Consider the following 23217-nt stretch of genomic DNA (forward strand, 5'->3'; position numbering starts at 1 on the left):
TTAAAAAGAAACCATTAATGACTCCCATTTCTTAGAAATTTTAATCCATAGTTCTGGTCTATTTTCGTTACTTAAATATATCAAAAAGTAGTATTTGGGCTTGATTCATTCTAAGGCATAGTAATTAGTTAAGTTCATTCTGACTTTCATGGATTGAGCTCAAACTCCTAGTTATGGGGAAAATATTTTTTAAGATGTATCTTTCTATATATCTATGTATGAACACATATAAATGCACACATGCAAACATAAAACGTTCATAAGAGCAAACTGTCTCAGGTTTGCAAAGCCATTGACTTTACATAGTTCATTGAAATTTACATCAACTGATTTTCATGAGAATAAGTTCATATTCCCTTAAAATTTATCCTACAATGTTTCTTTCAAATCTTCATTCAGAAAAGATACTTTAAAAAGTATCTTTAAAAAAAGTTGAAGTAATAAGGTAACTTGTAGTTTCAAAAAGTAATGTAAGTTCAATAGCAGAAAATATATTTAAGAATGATTCCCCAGGAAAAATAAGATAAAAACAGGGAGGGAGACAAACCATAAGAGACTCTTAAATACAGAGAACAAACTGAGGGGTGCTGGAGGGGAGGTGGGTGGGGGGATGGGTTAAATAGGTGACGGGCATTAAGGAGGGCCCTTGTTGGGATGAACCCTGAGTGTCCTATGTAATTGATGAGAATCCCTGGGTTCTACCCCCAAAGTCAAGACTACCCTGTGTGTTAACTAACTTGAGTTTAAATAAATAAATTTAAAGGGAAAATAAGTAAAATAACATGCTTTTTACATATCATTAAAAAAAAAAAAAAGAATACTTCCCAATAATAAACAGCTGAGAAGGGTTTTCTGTAATATTTGTGCATCTGTAACCCTATGAAGTATTTATGCAAGTGAGTTCTTCTGGGTTATAACTGCCAACCTTGAGACTGTCTTTGCATATACATGGTGGGTTATACCTCCTCTCTTCTCATCCTCTGCCCACCAATTGAGGCTACGTTTTTCCCTTCCTCTGCTTTCAGCTCCCAAGTTTTCCCGGGTCTGCATGACAGTTATTAGTGCTGGGACGTGTATGCTCTACCCTCTACCCTCTATCCTCTTTCCTTTCCTCGGGGGACCAGGAACAACAGTGGCATGCCCTTCATGTCCCCCTACACCTTACTTCGCACCCTCGTTTTAATCAGTTATCTCCTTCTTAGGGTGCTACATTCCGTCTCTACTCCCTTCTGGCTTTCCTTTTCTGTTTGGAGGTTTGCTGGGTTTTCCTAGAGTCCCCTGGAGTTCTCCTTCTTCTTCCGTTTCTCATTCCGATCTTATCACCCTCTCCTGTTCACCTGGAAGTTGTCCCTGCCCCTCCAAGATTGACCTCAGTAGCATGGACGCCTGTGGGGGTGATGGCTCTTGCATCAAGGAGACTTTAATGTAAAACAATGAGGTTACAGTTCAGTGTAAATATCATAATGCTCTGAAGAGCTCGAAAGTTCTCACAGGTTTCCTTCAGGATATCCATAAATCTTCATCACCGTTGCATTCCCGCCTAATTAAATCTTCTTTTCCTCATGCGTTCAAGATGAGTTTTCTACTGCCACATTATTGATTTTCCGTTTCATTGAATCGATAGCATTACAATGGCGCCATTTTTATGTGTAAGTTTTCCATCTGCATTACGGGCAAGTAGGTTTGGTAGGTCGACCTGATGCGGCATCATCGCATACGCTTGTGGTTGTTTATTTAAAAGACATTCTGATTGTGAAGCTACCGACTCCTCATCATTTTGGATATAATTTATTTGTAAGTTGAGAACACCTCTAATGGTCACCCTTAGCTTTGGCCGTTTACAGAGTTGAAATGTCCAGATTGTTTCACAAGGGAATATTTACAGCATACTCTGTTATCAGTATGTTTTCAATCTCCAGAGTAGTAAAATGGCATATAATGTCGTTTGAAAAGCCAGACAATGTCCTGTGGTTTTATTTGTCTGAGTTAGGTTTCAGTTCCCCATCATCCTGTCTTTTCTTACAGCTAACTTCCAAGTAGATAGTGAGCTTGAATTTATGGTAAGAAATGAAATGAAATTCCTCCAAAGATACCAGTGCGATATCCTCCCCTATTCTCAGGGCACAAACAAACAGAAAACACCCCCTCCTACAGTGAGTATAGAGTTTCAGTTTTGCAAGATGAAAAAGTTCTGCAGATCGATTGCATAATAAAAAGCAGATGGTTGACACTCCTAGACTGCACCCTTAAAAAATGGGTAAGATGATATGTGTTATGTTCTGTGTTTTTCACCACAATTTTTAAAGTGCTTGGACATTAATGCAAAGAACAAAAACAAACTTCCCAGTCCTTTCCTTGATGCCTAAATTCTTCCCTGGGTACTCTCCAAGACTCTTGATATAAAATTTCCGAGTCATTTGACAGGGTGTGTTGAAGGAGCTTAGCTGTTCTTATGTAATTCTATCATAAAGGAGTAAGTGCAGAATTTGCAAAGGTAATAGTTTCAAGAGAGATGGTTCCATCGTTCTTCCTAATAGTAAAAAACTGGAACCGATGGACTTGGTTCTGTAAATAATGGCATATTCATGCCTTACAGCAAATTCAGTCGTTCAACAATAAATATAGCTCTACATTTGCCTACATGGAAATTCAGTTATCATATGGAGGTTAAGTGAAACTAAGCAGGATCTCTACTAGAATGTATAATAGGATCCTTTTTTTACCCTAAGTATTTATATATGCATCAGCACATATCATATGTGCAAAGTTTGAAAGGTTTACACATCAGCATGTTTTAGTTAGCTCTTAGCGTTGACATCTTAGATACCGTTAATATTTTTTTCCTTTGTGCTTGTTTGTATTTTCAGGTTTTTCTATAATTCTATTTTAGTGTACTTAAAAAAAGTGATTTGAAAGTGATACTTAGGAGGTAATTCTGAAAGACTTTATGGCTAATAATTAGGTAAGAGAAGGATAGGGGATGGTGTCATCTGTTGAGAATTTAGAAGAAACTGGAGGTCTCCCTGGGGAAATAAAATAAATTCAGTTTGGGCATTTTGTATTTGAAATGCCTCCCGGTTGAAATGTCTCTTGAATAGGTAATGTCTATACGATCAGAAGAGACGCTGGAACCAGAGAATGAAGATTAGGGGTTTATTCAGCCGAAACTATCTATGCGAATGAACTTGTCCTCTGAGAGCTCGGAGAATGGAAGCTATAAACACCCTTTGCAGAAAAATACACACATAATCACAATGTTTTAGGTGTAGAATTAGGACCTTCACAGACACCCCTCCACGGGAGCTTATCTCGAAAACATTATCTGCATGCAGTGAACTCGGCTTAAAAGTTCCTGTCACATTTCATTTCTCTATTATATGCCGGGAACACGAGGCCCACATAGATTACGTGGGTTACTTGAGGTCAGTTTAGTTGATTTGCGCCCTGTATTAAGATCCACGTCCTCTGATTCTCCGCCAAACGTTATATTACCAAATGATTATATTTCGACATTGAGAGTATATACTTTTTAATGTTAAAATACAGTATAGCCCTGGAAACGTCCTAAAACTTAGAGCAACTACTGAAACGTAGCTTTAAAAGTTCTTGTTCCCACAGCTGTTACCAACCATGAAACTTCCCAGTCAGAGCCAGAAGGAAAACAGTAGTAATCGAAATCCTTAGCAGGTAGATGTCTACATTTTCTCAAAAGTAGTTTTGTTTTTGCTACTGTTGTATCTCAGTTGTGTGGTTCCCAAAGCCTAAACCTCATACAGCATGTGTTTCCACCCAGTACCATTGAGTTCATCCGCCCGACTTACCCTAAATCTTCTCGAATGGATTGACTTTATTTTTTTTTTTAATATATGAAATTTACTGTCAAATTGGTTTCCATACAACACCCAGTGCTCATCCCAAAAGGTGCCCTCCTCAATACCCATCCCCCACCATCCCCTCCCTCCCACCCCCCATCAACCCTCAGTTTGTTCTCAGTTTTTAACAGTCTCTTATGCTTTGGCTCTCTCCCACTCTAACCTCTTTTTTTTTTTTTTCTTCCCCTCCCCCATGGGTTTCTGTTACGTTTCTCAGGATCCACATAAGAGTGAAACCATATGGTATCTGTCTTTCTCTGTATGGCTTATTTCACTTAGCATCACACTCTCCAGTTCCATCTACGTTGCTACAAAAGGCCATATTTCATTTTTTCTCATTGCCACGTAGTATTCCATTGTGTATATAAACCACAATTTCTTTATCCATTCATCAGTTGATGGACATTTAGGCTCTTTCCATAATTTGGCTATTGTTGAGAGTGCTGCTATAAACATTGGGGTACAAGTGCCCCTATGCATCAGTACTCCTGTATCCCTTGGGTAAATTCCTAGCAGTGCTATTGCTGGGTCATAGGGTAGGTCTATTTTTAATTTTCTGAGGAACCTCCACACTGCTTTCCAGAGCGGCTGCACCAGTTTGCATTCCCACCAACAGTGCAAGAGGGTTCCCGTTTCTCCACATCCTCTCCAGCATCTATAGTCTCCTGATGTGTTCATTTTGGCCACTCTGACTGGCGTGAGGTGATATCTGAGTGTGGTTTTGATTTGTATTTCCCTGATAAGGAGCGACGTTGAACATCTTTTCATGCGCCTGTTGGCCATCCGGATGTCTTCTTTAGAGAAGTGTCTATTCATGTTTTCTGCCCATTTCTTCACTGGGTTATTTGTTTTTCGGGTGTGGAGTTTGGTGAGCTCTTTATAGATTTTGGATACTAGCCCTTTGTCCGATATGTCATTTGCAAATATCTTTTCCCATTCCGTTGGTTGCCTTTTAATTTTGTTGGTTGTTTCCTTTGCTGTGCAGAAGTTTTTTATGTTCATAAGGTCCCAGTAATTCACTTTTGCTTTTAATTCCCTTGCCTTTGGGGATGTGTCAAGTAAGAGATTGCTATGGCTGAGGTCAGAGAGGTCTTTTCCTTCTTTCTCCTCTAAGTTTCCTTCTTTCTCCTCTAAGGTTTTGATGGTTTCCTGTCTCACATTCAGGTCCTTTATCCATTTTGAGTTTACTTTTGTGAATGGTGTGAGAAAGTGGTCTAGTTTCAACCTCCTGCATGTTGCTGTCCAGTTCTCCCAGCACCATTTGTTAAAGAGACTGTCTTTTTTCCATTGGATGTTCAAATGGATTAACTTTAAAGTTTTATCTGATTGGGTTGTGGGGGCTGGGCGGGGGGGGGGGGGGCGGCGGTGAGGAAGAGAGAACTTTTGAAGGCAGTATAAAAACAATAGAAGGAAAGACTGCAGACTGTTGGCTCAGATTCTCTTTTTCGTGGGTGATCATGTATTTTGTTTTTATTTTTAATTTTTTTAATGTGTATTTATTTTGAGAGAGAGAAAGCGAGCTGGGAAGGGGCAGAGAGAGAGGGAGAGAGAGCATCCCAAGCAGGCTCCACACCATTTTAATGTTCATTTATTTTGAGAGAGAGAAAGTGAGCTGGGAAAGGGACAGAGGGAGAATCCCAAACAGGCTCCGCACCATCAGCGCAGAGCCCGATGCGGGGTTCGGTTCGATCCCACGTACTGTGAGATCGTGACCTGAGCCTAGATGAAGAGTCAGGGGTAACCGACTGAGCCCGCCAGGCGCCCCCGGAGATCGCGTATTTTGATCCTTCACGCAGACCAGCTGACGTGGAAAAACCCAAGTCATGCTGTTTCGTGCACCCAGGCGGTGTTCATTTCCTTGACAGCTGACAAGTGGTTGTTCACCTTCCCAGTTCCTTCGGTGGCTTGAAGCCTTCGTGCTAATTTCCCGCCGTGCCCCCAGTTTGCGGGCTGCCGTTGGAGGAAAAGGTGTGGGGCTGAACTTTTCCTCTGCTTTCTGTGTACCGTCCCAGGAGCAGGCCTCCTGGGTGTGCCAGTGTGACGACAGCATGGTTCAGAGACTGGAGACGGACTTCAAGATGACCCTCCAGCAGCAGAGCACCCTGGAGCAGTGGGCCGCGTGGCTGGACAACGTGATGATGCAGGCGCTGAAGCCCTACGAGGGGAGGCCCAGTTTCCCTAAAGCTGCCAGGCAGTTCCTGCTAAAATGGTCTTTCTACAGGTATCGTGCTCACTTTCCCCCAAGCTTTATTCTTCACGCGCTGCGGATACGCGCGTGCGTGTGTGTGTGTGCGCGCGTGTGTGCGTGTACCTGCTTCTCAGACAACAGACAAGACACGAGTGACGGCTTGGGGTGCAGACTCCCCGTGGTGATTACCCTCCGCCCACCCCCGGTGATGCCAGCATCATGGGATCGCTCCAGGAGCTTTATGGGAATAATCTGTCAGGAGGAGGAAACCTCTTGCTCCCAGCCCTGGAGTTCTCAGCTGGGGACGTCTCATAGCTGCCATGTGCAGCAACAGAAAAGGGCCGGTGTCGTCCTCTCTGCTGCAGACAGGCATTATATGGGCTTCTTTCCGGAACACTTAACACCACTCGCTTGATTCTCTAGTGAGGTGATTTGCAAGCTGTGGTCCCTAGACCAGGAGCATCAGGAGACGTATTCGAAAAGCGAATTCTCAGGCCCCGCCCCCCAAACCGTTAGGATCAGAAACGGCAGAGCCAATCAGATGGGGAGCAACAACCTGTGCTTTTATTTTTTCGTAACATAATTTATTGTCAAATTGGCTTCCATACAACACCCAGTGCTCATCCCAACAAGTGCCCTCCTCCGTACCCATCACCCGTTTTCCCCCCCAGCGCCCCACCAACCCTCAGTTTGTTCTGTGCTTTTAAAAAAGTCATTTAGGTGATTGTGATGTATGCTCACATCCATCTAGTTAATTTCTTAATTTTATCAGGTACAACTGTTTTCAAACCTGGCTGCGTGTTAGCATTAGTGTAAAATAAACAAAAATCATAGGTACCTCCCCAAACCCTCCTGAATGAATCAAAATCTGGGCGGGTGGGTAATAGTGATTAGGGATAGAGGTGATGCGAAAATGCCTTCAGAAATCTTCCTCTTGGTGATTCTGATGCATAGCCGGTTTAGGAACCAATAATCTAGTAGACGCTAAGTACAATACGAGTCACTTAATGGCCAAAATAATATAAATATAAACGTATGGTTTTATCAACCTGGAACCCCGGAAGAGAAAGCCCTTCGGATTACATGATGTATGACATCAAATGTTGGGATGAGTCGTTGACCATGTGTCTCCTGCAAGGGCTAAAAGCAGAGCCTTGTACATAGGCTTATACACCAGAAACACAGGGATGAATGGAGGGATAGACTTGCATTTCGTAACATGAATTAGTTAAGTTATAGTTCTGACCCTGGGATTTTTTTTCTACTGGTAGGAGTTTAGTGGGTTTTTTTGCTTCTTTGGATGCAGATGCCCCCGCTGCCTCGGGCGTGACGGCCATATCTACCTTGAGGTTTAGGTGGTTCCTGATTTAGATTCTGTCCTCCCATGTCTGTGTCAGAAAGTCGTGACCACAGGACATACCAGACTGGCTGCGGGCACACTGGGGTCATCATGGTGATGAGTGAGTCCAGGGGTGAGTCCAGAGCTAGCTTTGCAGGGAGAAGGTATATAGATAAGCAACAGAGTTTAGGAACTGGTATACCTGTTAACCCGGAAGCCCACACCCTCTCTTTGTGACCCCCTTCATGAAGATGCCAGGCATCTTTGAATTATGTCGGCAGCTGCTTTGGCTCTTACTGGAAGCGATTTCTTTCTTTCAGCTGATTTTACTTGATTTCATCCAATTCTTACTTCTTAAGCTCAAGTAGTACCATAGATCCTTTATAGATGCTTAATTACAAGTTAGCTTACTCTTACACCCTGAAAATGGTCTCATGTTTAGCCCAGGGTCCAACTCAGTAAAAGGAAGCCTGCCGGTTTTCTGTTATTGTTGTCTTGTTTTTGGAATGGCGTAATTCCACAGCTCGGTGCCTCCTACATTTAATAATACCTTTAACCCATGTGATTTGAGAAGCGCTTTATTAAGATGTTGCCCGACTCCGTGACCCCCTGGCACGGTGCAGTAAAACCAGTGTTAGCTTAGATCTGGGTGTGAATGAGAAAAATGTTGATGAGGACTGTTGAAGTTTGCCCCGCTACGTGGAGAAGATTTGGAAAGCATTGTCACAGTGTCTCCAAGAAGATACAGCAATAGTCATAGTAATAGTAGAATTCCAAATTTTAATTTGAGAACATTTCTTAAGAAGGCTTCAGGTATTTTCCCATTTGCTTGTGACTTGACTTTTTTTATTCAAACATTTTCTTCTCAGAAAGTCATACAGATGGTATATGTATTTCATGAATGATGGATGAAACCAGTTATACAAGCCAGTTATTCTAAAACCTATATGGCCAAAAGCCGGATGCATTCTCTAGATCAGAAAAAAGCAAGGTGTTTTTTTTTTCCCTTCCTAACTGCTTTCTTATGTTGTTATGTCAGACTTGCACTTACTCCTTCCTGTGGGTTTTTTTTTTTTCTATATTTAGTTGATATCGTTTTAGAAATATACCCCTGGAGCCTTCGTCTCCACAGAGATCCGTTGCAAGTATCTTGAAAGGAGAGAAAATTACTTACTTGTATTTCTTGTTCTCTGCAGAAATACAAACCCAGTAGACCATCACTTGTCTGCCCTCTGTCCTCCCTGAGTTGGGGATAATTGGCTTGTTATTATTAGACACTATTATGGGTATTATTTTCATTTCAAAAAGACTCAAAGGCGTAGAGTTCAGGACCACAGAAGGAAAGGCATATTCAGACAGATGCATACCTCCTGCTTATAGGCAAAGTCCACAGCTTAGAAACGAAGAGCCCTTAAATCCGAACTGTTTTTTAGCGGGGCGTAATAACATACTGAGTAATGAAAACTGCATTCACAAACTATCAGAGAAGCGGAATTATAGAGGTTTTTTTTCTTCTTCTTCACAGTTTTGGCCTTGTAATAAGAGTTTGGCAGTCACACACACAGACCCTTGGTGTTCTGAAGTCAGTTAATCTGATAATTTCTCAAGGTCTCTGTATCTATTTACATGCATACGAATGGGGAAATGGGCTGGCAGAGAACTGTGACGGCAGCAGGTTGAAGCCTTGCTACAGACACCCTCTGCTCCAAATGGGGGTCTCTCCTTGCTTGCTAACCTGGCTTGGAAGGAATACTGTTGGCTCCCCAGGAGGCGGGAAAAAAATATTACCACCTCTCCTGGGCAGAAATGGAGAAGTTATGTGGGCCATTTCTCAGCTTGTGTGTTTTGTGGTTAACAGAACAGAACATTCCTCAGAGCTACCCTGAGAGTCATCCAAATATCCCATTTTTAAAGAACAAAATTTATAGCTCTGATACGGTGACTCGAAAGGGGGGACAGGGAATGTAGTTTGCTTACAACTGGACAATTTCTAAATCTTCCAAAAAGTAATATTCTTTCGGAATCAACTGTAAGCACTGTTTTAAAAGAGAGTTTGCATGGGGGTCACAGGAGGGATGTTCTCCCTTTTCTTCTGAGGAAGGGTGTGATAGCTCCCCCAATACACAAAGAGGATCATTTGTTAGGGTCTGTGTTTCAGCGCCCAGACCATAAGTCTCTCATCCATGACAAAATGATTAACTCGATAAGTCTGAGTGTACAAGAAGTTGAATTCATGGTAACTTAGCAACATGGAATTCACTTAGTCAGTTTTTGCAACATATCTTATAGAAGTCCGAGTCAGACAAAAAGTTTCCAACTAAACTGTTAAATGTGTCATTTAATACTTGGCCTGTAGGGCAAAGGCCCAACATAGAGGGGATACTAAAGTAGCATCGATAACATGATTCAACTGATTCTTTTCTAAACATGGGACAATAATTTCATGCTTATTGGGGCGCCTGGGTGGCTCAGTCGGTTAAGCATCCGACTTCGGCTCAGGTCATGATCTCTCGGTCCTTGAGTTCGAGCCCCGTGTCGGGCTCTGTGCTGACAGCTCAGAGCCTGGAGCCTGCTTCTGATTCTGTGTCCCCCTCTCTCTCTGACCCTCCCCCGTTCATGCTCTGTCTCTCTCTGTCTCAAAAATAAATAAACGTTAAAAAAAATTTTTTTTAAATAATTTCATGCTTATCAGCATTTTCTAAAAATCACTAGGTATTATAACTGAAGGTCAGCGGATTGGTTTTAATTTTCCACCAGATTTCAGGATTATATGTGTATTTTATGCTGAAATAAGGTGACTGCCTAACTGTGCAAGATTTACAAAATACTCCGAATAAAATCCAAGGCTCTGTCCCGGAGACCCGACACGGACCAGGAGGTAGTGCCCCCAGACCCATTGTATGTTCTCTCTTTGCTGACTTTCTTCCAGCCACACTAGCCTCCTGGCTGTTCTTTGAACACATCAAGCCCGGGTCTGCCTCAGAGTCTTTTCATTTGTTCTCGTTTCTGCCAGGAAAGTTCACATGTTCTCGCTTGGCTCACTTCATTCCACTTTCTGCTCAGTGATATCACCTTTTCAGAAAGAGTCTTACTGACAACCTAACTGAAATGCTCGTCCCCATGATTCTGTATTTTTTTAGAGGATTTATTTTTTTTTTCCCGATTTATGTTTTTTCCCTTATCTACTGTGTCCATAGGATTTACCTACCTTTATATTTTGTATCTGCTTGGGTTTCCTCAACTGTTTTCTCTTAGCAGAAGGTGAGTTCTGCTAAAACCAAAATTTTGCCTAACTGGTTCTAGAATAAGACCATGGCACAGAGTAGGAATGCAGTAAACATCTATTGAGTGGATGGAGGTAAATTCTCTTGGAAAAAATCAGTGGACTTTGCATATTAGAGTATTATCAGAAAGCTACTTAGTGTGAATATTTTCCTTAGTCATTAACATGATTTCAGGGTTTTTCTATCTTAAGGGAATAAAGGCCTAAAATTTGAACTTAGAAATATATATTATATATAATTCATTCTCTATCTGTGATATTTATCCCTGCAAAGATTTATTGACATTCAACTGACTCAGAGTTGGTTTTTTATATTTATAAAGTCATCTTTTAAAATGAACATTTTTAAAGTTTATTTCATTCATTTTGAGAGCTAGAAAGAGCATGAGCAGGGGAGGGGCAGAGACAGAGACAGACCGAGAGAATCCCAAGCAGGCCCTGAGCTGCCAGTGTGGAGCCCGACATGGGGCTCGAACCCAGAAACCATGAGATCATGACCCAAGCTGAAATCAAGAGCCAGACGCCCAACGAACTGAGCCACCCAGGCGCCCCATAAAAGAAACATTAAAAAAAAATTTTTTTAACCTTTATTTATTTTTGAGAGAGAGAGAGAGACAGAGTGCAAGTAGGGGAGGAACAGAAAGAGAGGGAAAATAAACATTTTTAAATGAAATCAAGGGGCGCCTGGGCGGCTCAGTCGGTTAAGCGTTTGGCTTCGGCTCAGGTCATGATCTCGCAGTTCGTGAGTTTGAGCCCCACATCGGGCTCTCTGCTGACAGCCTGGGGCCTGGAGCCTACTTCAGATTTCCCCCCCCTCTCTCTCTTCCCTTCCCTCTCTGCCCCTCTGCCACTTGCACTGTCTCTCTCTCAAAAATAAACATTTAAAAAAAATGAAATCAAGATGCACTCGCTTTAGAAAATATTTGAAATACTAAAAATAACAAGCACAGGTGCCTGGCTGACTCACTCAGTAGACCCAACGACTCTTGATCTAGGAGATGTAAGTTCGAGCCCCACGTTGGGTGTAGAGATTACTTAAAATCTTTTTTTAAAGAGGCATGTGGGTGGCTCGGTCATTTAAGCGTCCGGCTCTTGGTTTCAGCTCCTGCAATGATCTTGTGGCTTGTGAGTTTGAGCCCCACATCAGGCTCTGTACTGACAGCATGGAGCCTGCTTGGGATTCTCTCTCTCTCTCTCTCTCTCTCTCTCTCTCTCTGTCTCTGTCTCTCTCTTTCTCTCTGCCCCTCCCCTGCTGGTGTGCGCTCTCTCTCTCTCTCTCTCTCTCAAACAGATAAACTTTTAAAAAAAATCTTTGAAAAAATAATGAGGAATAAACTTACATCATAATTTCAATACCCCGAAATAACCACTGGTAAATTGTTGGGTTTTTTTAGTGTTCTATAAAATTGGAATCTAGTTATTTACCATGGTTTATTATCTGTATCTTTCCCTAAGCATTTTCATTTAACATTATATCTTAAGCATTTCTCATCATTAAACATCTTCAAACACATAACTTTTAATGTCCTCACAATATTCAATATTATTATGTGTATGTGTCATGTGTTATTTAAACATTACCTTTTCCCCTCATTCTGAAGCATTTTGGTGGTTTTTGGCATTATGATACAATTATATCATATATACATGTTCATATATACAATTGTTATATTAAAATGACTCCCACACATTTTACTTCTTTAACTTGACATTATATCATAGTTTATATCATACTTTTATATCATTATATCATACTTTTCCATGTTACTACCTTTATGTCCAATCTCCCTCATTTCTTTAAACTATTGCATACAATTGATATATGAATGAGCCATCATTTATTTAACCACCATCAACTAATGGATATTTAGTGTTCCCTCCTAGTCTCTCACCAGTATAAATACTGCTACAGTTAAAATTATCTTTGTTCATTTGTGTGAATTTATGGAATTAGAATTGGTAAGTCAACGGTTTTCTGCCTTTTTAGTTTTGAGACATAGTGCCAAATTTCCCTTCACCACAAAAGTTTTGTGAATGTATACTCGCAAAAACAGTAAACGAGAGTTATTTTCCCATCTTTTTCGGCAGCACTGGACCTTTTCATCTCTTACAGTACGATAGATGACATGTGGTGTTTAATTTGTAATTTTGAGTAAGGTTAGTGAAATTTTGTATGTTTGTTAGCCTTTTGTCTTCTCTGGGATATATTACGAATATTTTCTGTCTTTAACAAGAGATGCAATTAGCAAATACTCTGCTTCAATTCGAAATTATTTACTCCAGCTGGTCAGGTTTGGATCAGTTTAGGTAAAAATGTTATACAACATTTTACTGTTACTTTTGTGTTGTGTTTGCTTTTGCTTTTTTAAGTAGAGGGATTTCTCTGCCTTTTAAGATTTTTCCATAGGAAAACAAATGTTTAATTTCAAATAGGTATTGTGTTTATATTTATTATTTTTACAAATGGGTTATGTGTCATTAAATTTTAGGAAAGGCATGCGTAGAATTATAAACATAATTTTTTATCTGTGGCATAGGAATGAAAGAATTAATCTATTTTTAGTAGTTCACTTACTGAGTTCTAAACTTAAGGTATTCACTAAGGTATTTGAGTCTAAGGAATTATTCACTAGAACTACGGTTTATGACAATGAATGTATTATTAACTCTAATATATGTAGTACTGTGGTAATGAGTAGTTTTCCTTTTTTTTCAATTCCAGTATAATTAACACACAGTGTGATGGTAGTTTCAGGTGCACAATATAGTGATTCAACAGTTCTATACGTTCCTCAGTGCTCAACATGCATGATAAGTGTGCTCTTAATCCCCATCCCTATTTCACCCGTCCTCCCACCCACCTCCCCCCTGGTAACTATTAGTTTGTTCTCTGTAGTTAAGAGTCTTTCTTGGTTTGTCTGTCATTTTTTTTCCTTTGCTCATTTGTGGCTTAAATTCCACATAGGAGTGAAATCACACAGTATCTGTCTTTCCCTGACTTATTTTGTTTAGCATTATACACTCTAGCCCCATCCATGCTGTTGCAAATGGCAAGATTTCATTATTTTTTATGGCTGAGTAATATTCCATTGAATATATACACCACTTCTTTGTCCATTCACCTCTCAGTGGACATTTGAGCTGCTTGCGTAATTTGGTTATTGTTGCTGCAATAAACAGAGGGGTGCATGTATTCCTTTGAATTAGTGTTTCTATATATGTGGGTAAATACCCAGTAGTGCAACTAATGGATCATAAGATAGTTCTGCTTTTAACTTTGAGGAACTTCCATACTGGTTTCCACAGTGGCTACACCAGTTTGCATCTCTGCCAATAGCACACCAGGGTTCCTTTTTCTCCACAGCCTCACCAGCACTTCTTGTGTCTTGTGTTTTTTAGTTTTAGCCATGCTGACAGGTGTGAGGTGACATCTCATTGTGGCTTTGATTTGCATTTCCCTGATGATGAGTGAGATCGAGCATCTTTTCATGTTTCTGTTGGCTATCTGGATTTCTTTGGAGAAATGTCTGCTTGTGTCTTCTGCCTGTGTGTTTTTGGATTGGGGTGTGTGTGTGTGTGTGTGTGTGTGTGTGTGTGTGTGTGTGTTGAATTATATAAGTTCTTTATATATTTTGGATACTAACCCTCTATCAGATACGTCATTTGCAAATATCTTCTCCCATTCCTCAGGTTGTCTTCTGGTTTTGTTGATTATTTCCTTCACTGTGCAGAAAATTTTTATTTTCACGTAGTCCCAATAGTTTATTTTTGCTTTTGTTTCCCTTGCTTTAGGAGACATACCTAGAAAAATGTTGCTACAACCAATGTCAGAGAAATTAGTAATGGAGTTTTCTTTTTTTTTAATTTTTAATGTTTATGCGTGAGAGACAGAGAGAGAAAGAGCATGAGCAGGGGATTGGCAGAGAAAGAGGGAGACACAGAATCTGAAGCAGGCTCCAGGCTCCGAGCTGTCAGCACAGAGCCTGATGCAGGGGTCGAACCCTTTAATTGTGAGATCATGACCTGAGCCAAAGTTGGATCCTTAACTAATTGAGCCACTCAGGTGCCCCATAATGGGTAGTTCTCTGAAGATCTCCTATCCATTATTTCATTTGACCCTCAGACTAACCTTGAACCTTAAAATGTTGAATGACATGCTTACACTTAAAATCACATACTGGTTAACATGACTCTGCCTCACTCCAAATTCCTGCTTTTTCTTTTCTTTTTAATAAGTAAATCCACCAATAAGAGGTCCCCTGCCATCATCATATAATAACCTTCTGTTCCTGCTGCTATAACCAACTGAGTTTGAGAAACTCAGCTTCTCCTGTATATTATAATTGTAACCACTTCTATTTAAGTAGTGATCTGTTCATTCATAAGTTTATTTCACATCCTTGAAATAATCATATAAGTTAGGTAAGACCAAAAATGTGGCTTTTATTTTTACCCAAGAAGAAAACCAATCTCAGGGAAATGGTTTGTGTGAAGTTGACAGTGAATTAATGAAGAGCCAGATTCAGAATGTAGGGCTTAGAGTTTCAGATGTACCCTGGTGATCTGCCACTTGCCAAATTAAATGTATAGAATTTGATATATTAATAGCCCCTACATAAATAAAGTTGACAATGAAACAGAAAACAGAAGCACAGTCTTTTTCCATCTGCCTGACATTTTACATTTCTTCGTTGCAAAACAGGCCATAGGAATATCAGCCTGTACATTTATGAGATTTCATTTATAGAGTCCATCTATCCGAGAATATAATGGCTGTTTGAGTTTTCCTGGGCCAAAAATCTCTAAAAAAGACCACAAAATGAAAGTGATAAGAAACACACGTGCGCACGCGCATGCACACACACACACACACACACACACACACACACAGACACACACACACACAGCCACCGCTGACTCTAAGATAGAAATATTAAGGAGGTTTGAAGTGCATGGGCATGGACAGGCTCCAAGACTGACACATCTTCAGCGAGGCCAGGATCGTTTAGGACTGTTTTCTGTTTTAATTATAATAGAGAAGACGCACCTAGGTGGCTCAGTCAGTTAAGCATCTGACTGTTAATTTCAGCTCAGCTCATGATCCCAGGGTCTTTGGATCAAGCCCCGCACTGGGCTCCATGCAGAGCCTAGAGCCAGCTGAGATTGTCTCTCTTTCTCCCTCTGCTCCTCTGCTCGTGCACCTGTGCGTGCACTCTCTCTCTCTCTCTCTCTCTCTTTCTAAGTAGATATATTTATTTTTTACATTTATATATACAATATATATTTACAATAGAATATATTGTTAGTGTTAATATTCACATTTTGGTATCATATTTTATAAATTAAACGTTCACTTTTTTTCAAACATATGCATTTCTTAATTAACTGTATTATACTTACTTCTAATGGAAAATCACCATAATTTAAATGGAAATCAGTCAGAAGTTGAAATCACTTAATAAATTCGCCTTCTGACAGGATTCGCAGGGGTCCCTGTACATACCTCCGTTCCAGATTGCCACATCTGGAAGCATTACTTAGTATATTTCACAACCTTTGTATGGCACAGATACCTATTTCTTCCCAAGTGTGCGTCCAGAGTTGTTATCGCTGAGAGGTGGTGATGTGTTGTTTGCCTGTCAGTAAGGCTTCCCTCAAAGTTGCTTTTCCTTATGGTGGTGATGAGTTGTCAGTCTTTCAAAAATCTTTTTTGTTCAGTTCTGATCCATCTGCGAGAGTAATGCAATCAGAAGGCTCGCCCGTGACAATGAAATGGTTTTTCCCAGTGATGAGCTGTCTAGGTCTGACAAGGATCTAACGAAACCCACTAAGGGCTACCTCTTTCCCACCCTGTTTATTCTTTTTTTTTAATTTTGTTAAACATTTTTTCATTTTTGAGAGACAGTCACGGGCAGAGGAGGGGCAGAGAGAGAGGGAGAAGCAGGCTCCAGGCTCTGAGCTGTCAGCACAGAGCCCAAGGTGGGGCTCGAACCACAGACCAGGAGATCATGACCTCAGCTGAAGTCGGTCGCTTAACCAACTGAGACCGCGCCCCCCCCCAACCCCCGTCCCCGGCGTCACTCTCAGCCTGTTGAAAAGAGTTGAGCCAACTGCTTTCAGTAATGAAATTATTGCGTGGCAGGTTGTGTGCTACACCGGCCTCTTAGACCCTCTCGCTTAACTTCGTCTGGGAAGAAAAGTAGGTTGAACTGGTCGCTAACATTGGCTGCATATATGTCTTCTCTCTTGAAACAGCTCAATGGTTATTCGGGACTTAACCTTACGCAGTGCTGCTAGCTTTGGCTCCTTCCACCTGATCCGTCTCCTCTACGACGAGTACATGTTCTACTTAGTAGAGCATCGTGTTGCTCAGGCAACAGGAGAAACACCCATTGCAGTCATGGGCGAGGTAAGAGAGGCCGCAAGAGCCGTGACTCACGGGGCTTTGAGAAAAGAAACTGAATTTCATTTTAACTTAAATATATTATTTATTGATGAAAGCAATTATTTCTGACCATGGAGGAAGATCCTGAGGGGCTGTAGAGTTATTGAAAGGGGGGGGGGTCCTTAAATCCCTCTTATATTTACTTTCTTAATGAAAAGATTTCTAAAATTATAAATTATATCACGAGAAAAGTTCGCGGGCTGTTTCAATATGTTGTAAAGGTGTGTATGGAAAGGAAAAGTTTGAGAATCACCGGCCTGAACAGTGATTGAACAGAAAATAAGTGGTTGAACCTCCATTGAACAGAAAATAAGAAATATTGATGTTTCTGGTAAGGCGCAGGGCTACAAACCCAGAGGGCAGAATTAAATATGTATTTTGTAGACCCTTCCTCCAAGTGCCCAGGAACAGAAGAAATGATCCAATTTCAGAAGGCTAGTAATAGTGATGGTGGTGAGGATAGCTAACATTTTGGGGATACTTACTATGTGTCAGGCACAGTTTGAAGACCTTTATAGGTGACAGAGGATTGGACACTTAGCTTTTTGAGGTAGGTACCACGTTATCCTATTTTACAGTGCGTTTCTGAGGTTGATGTGGAAAGCTAAGGACACAGATGAAATGGTTATGTGGCTGATGCGTGGTGGAGACCTGTTTCAAATACTCAGACTCTGATTTTCGAACCCCGGCTTCTAATTGCTAAAGATAGAAAGAAAAAAAAAGTAACTCCAGAATCTAAAAATTTTTTTTAACGTTTATCTATTTTTGAGACAGAGACAGAGCATGAACGGGGGAGGGTCAGAGAGAGAGGGAGACACAGAATCGGAAGCAGGCTCCAGGCTCTGAGCTGTCAGCACAGAGCCCGACGCGGGGCTCGAACTCACGGACCGTGAGATCATGACCTGAGCCGAAGTCGGATGCCCAACCGACTGAGCCACCCAGGTGCCCCATCTTCAGAATTTTTAGATAGAAAATAAAAATATCTTATTTTCAGCGAGCGTCAAAAAGCTGATACTCTGATGTAAATTTACACAAGGATTGGTTAATATGATGAGGGATAGATACAAATTCTCCAGTAATTCTGCACCAGTGTATTTTGTTGTACTGAATCGGGGGTCCTTCCGACGTTCCTAGATTATGCACCAAATTTGGGCATATTACAAATTACCCAAAGCAGTAAAGAAGACATGTGCCTTTTAAAGCTGTGTGTATGTGCTTGTTTAAATTTAAAGTCAAAATAATTATGAGACCATTCTCCTAGCTTAAGAAATAGGATAATAAAGGTATAAATTAAAAATACATTAAAATACCTCAAGGACCTTTATAAGTGCTCTAATACAAATAAAATACATGTCAGACTTATTCAGAATGTTCTTGAAAAGATTCTTTTGTCCCTCTTTAAAATCCCTCGCTGTGCGCTGATGTGTTATGTGTTTGTAAGACGCTCAATGGTGCTTTTGCTTTAATGATGCCAACGATGTATATATGTGTGTGAGATTTAGCAAGAATCGCTGAGATAGGCGGGACCTCATGGAACCAAAACCATCTGGCCTTTTCTTAGATTTGACCTCCCCTTAGTGCCTTTTTCAGTAGTTGTCTTACAGATACCTGGTTGCCAAATGCCCAGTTGGCACGTAGATTAAGTACTGTAAATTTTCTCAAGTCAGGGCCCAACACCTTGGACACAGACATGCCTCTTGGTCTGTTTAACATGTTTGCCAACCACCTCGTATGTTCTGGGGACTTCTTTAAGAAGATGGTCGGGATAATGGTAACAGGGATTCTAATTAATACCATGTGACTAATCCTGATGTGTGGTCTTTGCTTCCGTCACATCTCGAGGGAAGAAGGGCAGTGGGCGGGCGCCGGTCACACAGTGTGAAGACTGAGCAACCCCCTCACAGCCTTGTGTGGGTGTTGCTGGCTCAGCAGGGTTAAAACGGTCTTACATAGTCAATGCTGCCAATTAACCATCCCCATAGGCATTCTGTTTTCTTTTTCTTTTTTTTTTTACTATATGTAAACAATGTAGATGAATATGACAGATTCCCCCATGAGGTAAAGATATAATATGAGTAAAGATCTAGATCAGAAAATATGGTATAAGACACTTGTGTGAGATCCGCAATCTAATACACACACCTCTTGATTTCTTTGCCTACTCTCTCCCTTACCCGATTTATAGGACAATCCTTTGAGCTGTCTTTACTCATCCATTATTCAGCCCAAGCCAATTAAGCGTAGTTTTCTAGGTTTGTTCTCCCCATACAACGCTGATGGACTCAGAACGTCTGTTGGCCATAATAGACCCGTAGATCATAGTCATATTAGCGTCTCTGAAATTTCTTGATTCTTGAAAGGAGGAGAAGGAAATTCAAGAAAAAGGAAATGCTGTTTTCTCATGTGTCCCTCCCATGTTATCCCGTGCCTACACTAGAAATCAGATTGGAGGTTAAAAAATAAATAAAAAGGGCTTCTGCATGTTGAGGCTCAGTTGCATTAGCCCCTTAGGTGGTTGCCCTTTTCAAACACCAAGTCCAGAAGTGCCTGTGGGGGCAACACCTCGGGCCCAAATCCACTGAAATCCATAAAAGTCACCCTTACCCTCAATTGCAGCAATTGGTTTTCAATCATCAGTCACAACAGCAACCACAAACCCAATAATAGTTCTCACTATTTATTGAGAGCTCATTACATACTTAATGAAATCAGACTCTTGATCTGTCTACCAATGGCTCTTTCCCAGTAAATGGTACCACGATTCTCCCAGTTGATCATGCTGGACACCTGGGCATCATCTTTTATATGTCTTTCTGTCTGGACCCCTATGTCCACCCTGTTACTAAATCTGTTCTTTCCCAAACCTCCCCTAGTACAGTCAGTATTGTCTTATGAAAGGGCCAAGGTGGTTGTGTTATCCCTACTTAAAACCCATCATTGGTATTCTCTTCTGTTAGGTAAGGAACAAAATTCTTTCCTTGGTGCACGAGGTGGTACATGATCTGGCCCTGCCTCTCCGATTAACCTCAACCTCCCTCCTCCTATTCCTTTTGTTGTAATCACAGTGGTCTTTGCTCTGTTCTTATTCACCAAGCTGTTCTCATCATTGGCCCACTGTGTCAATGGTTCTTTCTACCAGGAATCTTCTGCCCAACTCCCCCTTGCTCATGCTAAGTCCTACGTCACGTCTTAAATATCAGTTCCTCAGGGGAGCCCAGTTCTCCCCCCCCCCCGACTACCTTAGACACCCCGTTCTCTCTGATCTATACATTTACTTTTCATTCTAGAACCTACACCACACTAATTGCATGGTTCTTTGTATGATGTGTGTAATCAAAGATTTAATGCCCTGGAAAAAAATGAGCACTTTGAGTCCAGAGAACTGAATTCTCCTGATGGTTCTGACATTTATAGTGGTATAATCTTGGACAAATCTTGTTCACCAATGTTGACTCTCAGACTTACCTCTGAAATTAATTTGTTCATCTGTTTAATACATATTTTTTATATAAAAAGCAATTTTTTAATGTTTATTTATTCTAGAGAGAGAAAGAGACAGAGCATGAGCGGGGAGGGGCGGGGGCAGAGAGAGTGGGAGAATCCGAAGCAGGCTCCAGGCTCTGAGCTGTCAGCACAGAGCCCGATGTGGGGCTCGAACCCATGAACTGTGAGATCATGACCTGAGCCAAAGTTGGATGCTTAACTGACTGAGCCGCCCAGGTGCCTCTGTTTAGCAGATATTTCTTACATACCTACTCTAGACCAAATGCTGTAATGATTAGGTTATAATGATGAACAAAAGAGATTTTGACCTCGCATTCAAGAAGCTTACATTTTAGTTTTTGAATTTATATTTACTAAATATTCACATAACTGTAGAGCTACAAAATTAAAGAGAAACAGGAATGCTCGAAGCATGAGGCCTTCATCTAGCCTGGGAGGGCCAGGGAAGGCTCCCCCCTGCCCTTCAGAAATGATGTTTGAAGTGAGATCTAAAGGGCAAAAAGAGTTCATAACTGTGTGAAGCTGGTGAGAATTGGGGGGTAAGGGGTGGAGACCACCGCAGGCACACAGAGACATGCACACAGGTCCTACCTGAAATGGAAGGGAGCATGGCCAAGGGGAAGCTTTCGTGGAAAATCTGAAGGTCAGACACCAGCAAGACCCAATATATACCATCAAATTCAGTCAACAAGAAGTCGAATTGGATCAGGAAAGAAACCCAAAAATTTCAAGTGATGTGCATACTACTTATGTGCCGGGCCCTGTTCTAAGTGCTTTGTGGCTATTAACTTAATTATACCTGTTTAAAAAGTTTTTTTAATGTTTATTTTTGAGGGGGGGGGGCAGGGGCAGAGAGAGGGGGACACAGAATCCCAAGCAGGCTCCAGGCTCTGAGCTGTCAACGCAGAGCCTGACACGGGGCTCAAACCCACGAACCATGAGATCATGACCTGAGCCGAAGTCGGACGCTTAACCGACCGAGCCACCCAGGCGCCCCTTATTATACCTGTTTTACAGATGATGACATGAGACACAGAGCCGTCAAGTAGCTCGCCTAAGGTCACCCAACCCCTAAGTGGTGAGATCAGGCTCCAAAACCAAGCAGTCTGGCCCCCAAGTTCTTGCTGTTAATCCACCATGCTCGTCGCCTGCTGCACGAATGGGGGTGGGGCGAGCAAGAACGCTGCAGGACGGGGGACGGGAGCAAGAACAGTTGGGAAGTCAGCGAGAAGAAGCCTGGGAAGTAGCCACAAACTTGGCCGGACCGTCGGTTTTTGCCTTGCGCGCACATTATTTGGCGGACAGCCAGCTAGATCCAGAAGCAAGGGGGAGAGGTTGTCCTTGAAAGCAACTTAGGGACAGTTAATGTATCTTCATTAATGAGAATTCAACAGGTACATTTGAGGATTAACAATTGTTTACATGCTTTGAGCAGGCAGGAGAGACCGATACCCGTTGTACACACAAGCACGGTACACGGGAGTACAAAACTACTGTTTTTTTGCATCCCCATTAACACTACCATTTCGGTTGCCGTGCAGGCCACCATGCAATGGCGCCCCCAGAGGAAACAGATAGAACATCACAGCCCAACACGTTTTCTTCTAAATGTCAGTCAGCTGCCACAGTAATGCTGACTAGTAAGTTATTTAAAGCATGTGCAATTTCAGAGCTTCAGGATTATATTTTTTGCCTGGGTGGTAAAAAGGAAACAGAACTTATTTACTGCTAAAATTATATACCTTTTTGAACTTTAATATTATAAATATACCCATAGACTCTCTGGGAGTGGTGCAATTTTAGGAGCAGGAATAAAACAAAATAAGCAAGTTGCAGCTGTTTGCACACCTGTTAAATAAAAAAATTTTTAAACTCAGGGCTTTCTGCGCAGCTCTGAGCGGAAAACTATCCTTTTATTTGAATTTTATGACTATTTGGAATCTATTTGGGAGTTTATGGTATGTGTGCTTTTTTTTCCTCAAAATAGACATAGTCCATTAATACATTCTCTGAATCTATAAATTTTGGTTGCTTCATAAAATGATTTTCTGTGGTAAATGTTGTTACCTTTAATTTATTAAACATATTTCAATTCTCTTTGTCGTAATCTCATTATACTTACTTAATATTACATCTAAGCCACCCATATAACCAATTTTTTGAAATAAAAAGTAGAAGCCAAAAGATGCCTCACTTATTCAGATATGAATGTCAACATAAAAAAAGATGATACTTTAGTAATATTTTTAGGGGAAAAAATGGAAGATCCCTTAAGAATATACCATCCAAAGAAAAATGTGAATTTATCAAAGTTGATGTACTCAAAGTAGATGAGAAAAAAATCTTCAAAATGTAAAAATTGGAGAAGAGCAATAATAATTCCACAGGCAAGCTTTTAGGATGAAAGTTGGGTGAAAAAGTTCCATTTGGTAGAAGGATAATCGTGATAAATAAGCATGGATTCTTAAGGCAAAATCAATCTAATGAAAGATAAATTTCAGTGACTTTACTCCAGTGCAACTAGGGAATACACTGAAAACGTACCTGTGGAATAATAGATGTGCTCTAGAATATTTTAAAATGAAT

General features: G+C 41.0%; 1 protein-coding gene across 14 annotated transcripts in view; it reads left to right on the forward strand.

The window, feature by feature from the left end:
- The window catches only part of RFX3 (regulatory factor X3), a 285490-nt gene that overhangs the window by 245630 nt on the left and 16643 nt on the right, over window positions 1–23217 (forward strand). For all 14 annotated transcript variants that reach the window (XM_042963666.1, XM_042963651.1, XM_042963659.1 and 11 more), the window contains 2 exons: window positions 5885–6093; window positions 16938–17091. In XM_042963666.1, coding sequence (XP_042819600.1) covers window positions 5885–6093; window positions 16938–17091 — 363 coding nt within the window. The remainder of the gene's footprint in view (window positions 1–5884; window positions 6094–16937; window positions 17092–23217) is intronic.

This window comes from Panthera tigris, chromosome D4 (genome assembly GCF_018350195.1).
Source record: "Panthera tigris isolate Pti1 chromosome D4, P.tigris_Pti1_mat1.1, whole genome shotgun sequence".
In the NCBI taxonomy this organism is placed as follows: domain Eukaryota; kingdom Metazoa; phylum Chordata; class Mammalia; order Carnivora; family Felidae; genus Panthera; species Panthera tigris.